Genomic DNA, 8,384 nt, shown 5'->3' on the forward strand with positions numbered 1-8,384 from the left:
TTTAAAGTTAAAGGTAAAGGTAAAGGTTTAAAGTTTTTTTAAAACCTTTTAACTTAATTAGTACGTACGTACTTACTATATATTAGTTAATTATTATATATATATATATATATATATATATATATATATATATATATGTATAATAAATTTACATTAAATATATACAATATACATGATGTTCAAAAAAGGTCGGGACCATGGATTTACTCAGGAAGATGATATTTTTGAAAGAAATGTTTTAGATAAAAGCGAATTTAAGATATAAAAAGATCCATTTACAAATCTTATCAGACCTTGGATAGCGTCGCTAAGGCGTCGCCTTGATCTTAACAAATATTATCCAGAACATAATCTTCAAATAAATTAGCTAAAAATAACTTTTTTTATTAGACATCCAAAAATAAAAAGCCTTTAAAGTAAGAAATTAATTTTTAATTTAAAAAATTTTAAATGTATAATATTTTTGTCCACACTCTTTTACATGTATCAATTCCTTTTAAATCCATTAATTTTTTCCGACAATAATGCAAAGTATATACAGCTTCCATCTTTCCCATCGTTTGCATTTTACTAAAAATGCTTTTCTCACCTGCAGGAGATCGATGTTGAAAAAAGAGTATCGATCCTCAGTACTGAGTATAACTGGAACTATTGGAAATTACATTAATACAATGTGTGATTTCATATTGCAAAAATAAGATCATACATATGCATTTATAGCCATTGTTCTAGACGCACTACATTTCCTATCGTGTTTAATGATATATTTAAATACAATTTACTGATTATGTTTAGTCAGGCGGATATCATGCATATATGTAATGGGAGCTTTTCAACAAGAGACACAAATTGAGACAAGAGACAAGAGCCTGTCCTTTGATCAATAAGAAACAAAGACAAAATAATTCTTGTGTCGATTTATGCTTCTACTGGAAAGCTCCCAATGTAATCAATTTCGTATGCCGATTAGTCGCGTATATAAAATTCTGAGCATGGAAAACGATCGGAACTATTGGAAAAACAAATATGGAGTGACTAATGATCGTCATGTATCTTGGCGTCGAAAAGAATTTCCTTGTCTTATTCCTGTCTCGAGTTAAAAGCGATTTAGTAGGAATTCCATTTGCATCCGAACAAACGGCGAAGATAGTAAAGGATGATAACGCGGAAAACTAATCTTGAGGGACGTCAAGTGACTTTAACGAGCGTTACCTTGCGAGCGATGATGTAATCACAGAAAATGCAGTCCGGTACAGTCGATTTTGATTTATGATGAAGCACAGACAAAGTTTGAGATTACAATATTGAATATTTATTTATTACGTACGAACCAAAACTCCCAGAAGAACAAAAACAAGCAAAATTTGAAATTCCGAAGTTGATAATATATGAAAAATTGATGAAAGATTCGAAGATTGAATTACATTATTTCGAATATCGAATTATTTCGATAATCTACAAAGTAAATCTTTTAATGATTACATAAATATTATTGTGAAACATCAGACAATATAAATGCTTAAAGAATGTCTAATTGTAAATTCAAAGAAGATGTTCCCTAACGCTTAAAGACTTCTAAAAGATATCTAAAACTCTTTCTTTGCAAATGCTACCTGCGAGGAGACACCAGGAGATCCATAACAGCAGTAAAGATATTACGTACGTAACTGGCATATCTGAATATTTCGCGTACGTGGCTCTCCGGCGAGCAGATAAATATGAATATAACGGAAATATTATTGATGAGTGTTAATAATAAAAGCGAGACTTCCGACAAGTCATCCCCACTTTACGCCTAGATTCTGCCGCTAAATTATCTTTTCGTCATGTAAACGTTATTACATTCCGACGTGCCAACAAATTATCATTGTGCACAAGAATATAGATAGGCGAGATAATTCGCGTAATTTGTGATGATGATACGATCAAAACAAAATGAGTTGGAGAATAAAATAAAAATAATAGAATTATCTTTTCCCGATCCAGCTCTCTTTAGCTGATGAAAATGATATTGTGAATTCTCAGATGTGTGCAAATGATATTATGAATAAGAAGACAATAAAAAGAATAAATGAAATAAAATATATTCGGCTAAAGCTGGAAAAGAGCTCATGAAAGTATAGGTATTGCGTTGAAAATTCCGTTCACTATTAACGTCACGCTCCATGAGCGTCACAGGAATGTTCACTGGAATTCGTTTACAACTTTTGCGATTATGTTGCAATAAAGGTATAACCTTCGGTCAAAATAAAAGCAAACAATTCATAGAGCCATAATAATTAATGATACGGATGTAGAGGAAACGGAATACGATTAGCAATGACATCAATAGCTGTTACAATTCACAATTCAAGTACTAAGTATATACAATCATGCATGACGATAATTTATATTTAAGCAACGAAGGAAAAATCAGAAAAAAAGTAATCGATCATTTCTTGAAAAATTAGTAATTAGTTTTATTAATAATTGATTAATTGAATATTTTAGATTCGGTAAATCACAATATAATTTTTTAACATAATAATAACTGAATAAGATGAAATTAATATAGGAATATTATAATTTTTATATTTAATATTAATCGTATAAATAAATAAAAGAAATACTTTTTCTATGCGCATAATTAATTATTAAAAAATTATGAAATTATCTAAAGTATATTCATGTTCAGAAAATAAGATAGATAAATATGAGATAAATATGTTTGCAAGGCTTGTTACATTATATCTAATAAATTCATTTAACATAAATAATCTTTTTCATTCCTTTGGTATTATTATATATTAATATTATATATTAATATTATGTATTAATATTTGCTAAAGTTAACGCTATCTATGTTTATCTAATGTTATTTTATTTGATATTTGCTATCAAATGTCGAATATAAATGAATTAATAAAAAAGAAAGTTTTGACTTTATTTACCAAAATGAAAAAGAGAAATGTTATACAAATTATACAATACAAATTAAATTCTTTAAGGACGAACATTGAAAATTTACAACATTCACTTTAAAATTAAATTTGAAATAAATTCTGGATCTATACACATTATGTTTAAGAACTAAAGATGAAAATGTAAAGTGTTGAACATTAAAATGCATAAATATATAGTACTTTACTCATCAGAAAGACTATACAATGTATGTGTAAATATTGATGAATTTTTCATTTACTCATTTTTTAGTAAAAGCCGTGAACAGTTTTTAATGATGAAGTCATTTCTAGAAGTTAAAAAGCTACTTAAGTCGAGTGATGTATTGCTTATCTTGGGGAAACATCGGAAATATGAGAGAAATTACCTTTAAAATTTTTATAAAGGAACATAATCAAGTATCCCCTTCCAATTAATAAATTTGGATACGTTAAAAAAATAAAAGACACGCTATATTCTTTTCGTAAGTATTCACTTGCATATTAAAGAGGTAAATCAGTTTCTTTCTTTGTAAGTAAATATCATCTAAAGATAAAGAACGTTTTGAATAAATATTGAAAAAAAAATGGTTAGAATATTTTACAATAATATAATTTAAAAAAAAATTTTTTTAATTTATTACGTTTATTTAAAAAATTAAAAAGTATTTATCTTTGTTATAAAGTACTTTAATAATAACCATTCCATTTTTAAGCCATTTTTTTTATGACATTCATTCAAGAAGAAAGAAATTAATTTTTTTTTTAAAGAAAAGCTTTGCCCTTTTAACGCAATTGAACACAATATAAAAAAAATTGTGACTCTTATTTTTGTCTATATTATTTTTATATCGGATATTATAATATCCAAAATTTTTAAAATTGAAGAGGAACACTTGGTTGCGTTTGCAATTTCTCCTATATTTCCGATGTAGTTTTCAAGATAAGCGATACCCCGCTTAAATAGCTTTTTAGTATACGATATATAATTTACATATCTCGGAACTTTTTCATTTTGAAAAACAGCTAAAACTTCACATTCTCTTTTATGCAAATTTAACATTAGTACTGGATACAATTTTTTGCATATAATAATAAAAGATTATAATAAACTTTCCATAACAATTTATTTAAAACATCGCATGTTTAATATTGCAATAAGACTTTTTATAACGATATTATATTCAAAGTATTGCAAATGTAATGTATCCTAAAAAAAAATTTTTTTCTTGTTCTTATTTCATCAAAAATCGAATAAAAATAATTGTCTGTGTAAATAATTCAATATATAAATAAAAAAAAATAGAATACGTAGTTAAACCAAAAATCATTTGCATTAGGATTTTAATACATTTATTAAAATGCTGTCATCCATTATAATACTAATATAGAGCAGCATGCATGTTAATGGTATATGTTAATTATATTCTAACCAACATTTCCTTCTCCTAAATTTAAAATACATTCTATGTGTACAGGGTATTTTATCTCAAATTTCGAGCTCCGAGCTTTCTCTTCAACTACTATTAATACAGAAAGAAAAGTATATAGAAATATATATAGAAAAGAATCTTCTATCTAAAAAAAAACTAATCCCATTTATCTTTTTTTATGTGTTTTAAGATACATAATCTCGAAATTTGGAGAAAAATATCCTGCGTAACTTAGTAAACCGCATTAATGTTAGAAGAAGAATATACAGTAGTATGTAGTATTCTTAATTTTTTTATCTTATTTAATATAGTTAAAAGATCAATATATTAATCTCGGAGTGAATTGCACCAAAGTAATATTCTACCCATTACCATTACAGCGCAGAGATATTATTTTCTTAATAACTAAATGGCATTACGGTAGTTTACCGGAATTAGGAGTTACGATGGCTGTATCCGGGTTAAATCGCGATGGAAATTCCTGTTGCACTTTCCCAGTAGTCCCAGATGTATTCAAAGGATTCTGAATTTTGCCTATATAAAGGATAGTGCCAGTGGTCTCATCCTCAATGTAAAACACGAACGGACGATTAGCATGAAACGTTCCTTCTTCTATTTTATTTCCAATCTGTATTTCTATATTAAGAAGAAGAAATGTAAACGCAAAAATCATAGAAAAAAGAGAAACACAGAAAAATAAGATAAAATTTTTTAATAACATTTTCTCTCTACTCTACTTGAACAATCTACATTAAAAATATAATAAAGAAATTATTATATTATATATATAAGATAATATTTCTTTTATTAAATAAATTACTAATGTAATTATTTATAGTAAAACAAAAGACCAAAAACATAATTAAGTAATTAAAAAAAATATTTAAAAATATTTGAGAATATTAAATATTTAAAATACTTAAAAACTACGAAATTGCACTGTACGTACAAACGGGGACAAGAATTACTTAATGAAATTACACACGTATCGGAGAACACATGAAAAAAAGAGAAAAGAAGGTATCAGAAGGAATGAAAAGGGATGAAAAGGCATATTAAAACATTCCTAGCTGTCCCTATCTGTATACACATTATATGTATACATATTTCTCCTACCTACTTCACATCTTTCCTTACGCATTTAATTAATTATTTATATTTATATATGTAATTTATATATGTAATTATATGTATTTATATATGTAATTTATTAAGATGCATATACCTGTTGCAGCGTAAGCAGTCGTTCCATTTTCATTCATGTCTATTCCAGTCTTATGTACTACATCGGATACCCGCAAACGTCTGGAAACCCGTCTCGTTTTTGCTATTCCCGTCAACAGCGCAGTATCGTCGAAGATATCGCGGATACCAAGCTATTATAAAAAAAATAAACATATTACATCCACATCAATACGATAATTATTTTTAATTTGAATTAAAAATTCATTTTGAAAAAAATCATTAAAAAGATACAAATTTTACATGTAGTAGAAACCATAATTCTGACTTTTTAGTTATAATTTCGCTACATTCATTAAGCTCTTATTAAATTTATCGCATAAATAATTTTTTTGTAATAAACAGTTTTTGTAAAACTCTTTATTCAGTGTTTATAAAAATGTATGAAAATTACTTCACGCAAAGTATTTTCCAAATGGCTCGTAAATTCAAACTTGAACTTTGGAATCCAAACATCAAGAGGCAATTCCTGCATGGCCCATACATCTCTCGCCAATGTAAACGAATTAATCTCATTGACAATGTGATCCATACCTGTTAGCGTGTGCGGTAGTATAATATACATAGCAAATTTTGAACCCTGAAAGATTTTACATTTATAATTTCTGCGTAGCAATAATGTGATTGGAAATATTTTATTCAAGTAGTAAATCTGAGGATATTACGTACGTCGTATGGAATTCGCAGAATCTTTGCATCGAGCCTGGATGATTCGGCATAATAAAATCGACTTACAGTATGCATATACGGTACATTTATGCTCTCATTAGCATTTATGTAAAATTTGGAAACTCGACTATTCTCGGGAGCGAAGTATTTGCGGCGCCAAGCTCCTTTGAAAAATAATCCATTTACAATCAGCATCACTGAATCCTCTAGACCTTTTTCTGCAACAAAAAATAAATAAACATTGTTTAAATTTAATAATTAAAACTTATAACAATTAAAGTCCTCTACTTTTGTCAAGAGAAGAGTAAGATATTATTTTATGAGATTTCAGATATTAAGATTACATATGTTTGTATTATTATTATTATTATTATATATATGTTTGCATTAGAAAATTAAATCGAAAATTTTTTTTAATTCAATTGAATACTTATATTTTCTTATATTTTATGGACTGTATCAACGAGCTTGAAAACATTAAATTCGAAAATATATCAATCAAGATAGTTCTAAGGAAACTTACCATCATCTATCATCTTTTCAATATGTCCATTCGTAATATTATTGACCCAAGAATTAACTTTAATCGCAATTGCGTGCGTGTCAGACAAATTAGCGTTGATCACATCAGTATTATAAAATGTTTTTATCGTCGCTGCGTAACGTTGTCTGGTCAATATATTATCATCGATATAAATTCGTGATCCTAGATTTAAAATGTACGCAGAAGACGGGGCCTGTAAATGAATATTTCTTTATAAATTTATGAATTATATACACAAAAATATTATAATTAAAAAAAAATACTAATTTTGATTTGTTCATTAATATATGATTTACCTGCAAAGATTTCACAATATTATTAAACTTCTCTCGAATGGCCGGCGAACTGACGGGAAGTTGCATGGCTCCGGCAAGTTCATATGCGGTTTGATCTTGAGCTCCCTCATAAAGGAGCACTAATGCTAATTTTATGGATATTGGCGACAATAATATATTTCCTCTATTTGTCTTGCTTAGACTCTAAAAAAACAATAAAATTAGAGCATCGACATTAATAGTTTAATTAATAAATTTAGTTACATAAAATTAGCATTTAGAAGCGATTCTAAAAAAACTTACACATCTGAAAGATCTATTTTACATGTCTTACATATTTAACATTTAAAGCACATTTAGGTATGGTAGGCATATATCCAAGCCAAATTCGATTGTTTATAATTTTCATACAAATGAATATATAATAAATAATTTTTTTTCAATCAAAAAGTTAAATATTAAGGAATAACATAACGATATTGAGCATGTATCTTTATTAATAAAATAGTTATAAACGATAAAAAAAACAACGGAAAAAGAAAATTAGGTATACCATATTGAAAAGACAAATTAAGGAGATCCTAAAGTCGTCTGTATTACTGACTAAACCATATAATTTTTGTATAACAATTATCTTTTCTCTTTTATTGATTCGAAAATCCTTTTCCAGGATTAAAATATATTAATATATATAAACATATTAATATATATTAATACATGTCTGAGGTAGAGCTTATGTGAGCTTATGTGTATTGAGAACGACAAAAATTTTGAAATTGAAATCTTCTTTATCATTTTTTAGTTCAATATTGCGTTTCAGAGTTGTCGTGATTTGCTTCATATAAAAGTTGTGCAATCTGTACTTACGAAATAGTAATCTATAGATTAGTTTGCACGAAGAAACAATGTGGAATTCTTAAAATTCTTAGACGTTTAATTATTGTTATATGAAAATTTATGTATGTGTATGCGCATGAGATATTGATGTATAGTATGTGATGTATCAATAACATGTAAATTGTCTGTATGTAAGTGCTTAATCAGACTAATCTTTAGGATCCTTTTAAAGAATCCTAAAGATTAGTCTGATTCTTACGCATTATCTATTTTACTGATTAAACACACAATTTTCGTGAATAATATCACACACACACACACACACACACACACACACACACACACACACACACACACACACACACACACACACACACACTATTACTATATATATAGTTATTACTTTACTATAATATATATATATAATTATATATATATATATATAATTATAGAAACGAATAGAGTA

At 27.1% G+C, this 8,384-nt stretch overlaps 1 protein-coding gene across 1 annotated transcript in view; it reads right to left on the reverse strand.

Annotated features, from left to right (window-relative positions):
* LOC105627412 overlaps positions 1-8,384 on the reverse strand; it is a 15,805-nt gene that overhangs the window by 5,104 nt on the left and 2,317 nt on the right. The window contains exons 3-9 of the mRNA XM_012208695.1: positions 7,103-7,285; positions 6,786-6,999; positions 6,263-6,480; positions 5,988-6,173; positions 5,577-5,727; positions 4,781-4,987; positions 590-648 (exon numbers count right to left, since the gene is read on the reverse strand). Coding sequence (XP_012064085.1) covers positions 590-648; positions 4,781-4,987; positions 5,577-5,727; positions 5,988-6,173; positions 6,263-6,480; positions 6,786-6,999; positions 7,103-7,285 — 1,218 coding nt within the window. The remainder of the gene's footprint in view (positions 1-589; positions 649-4,780; positions 4,988-5,576; positions 5,728-5,987; positions 6,174-6,262; positions 6,481-6,785; positions 7,000-7,102; positions 7,286-8,384) is intronic.

The sequence above is a fragment of the Atta cephalotes genome (assembly GCF_000143395.1).
Source record: "Atta cephalotes unplaced genomic scaffold scaffold00009, whole genome shotgun sequence".
NCBI classification, from domain to species: Eukaryota; Metazoa; Arthropoda; class Insecta; order Hymenoptera; family Formicidae; genus Atta; species Atta cephalotes.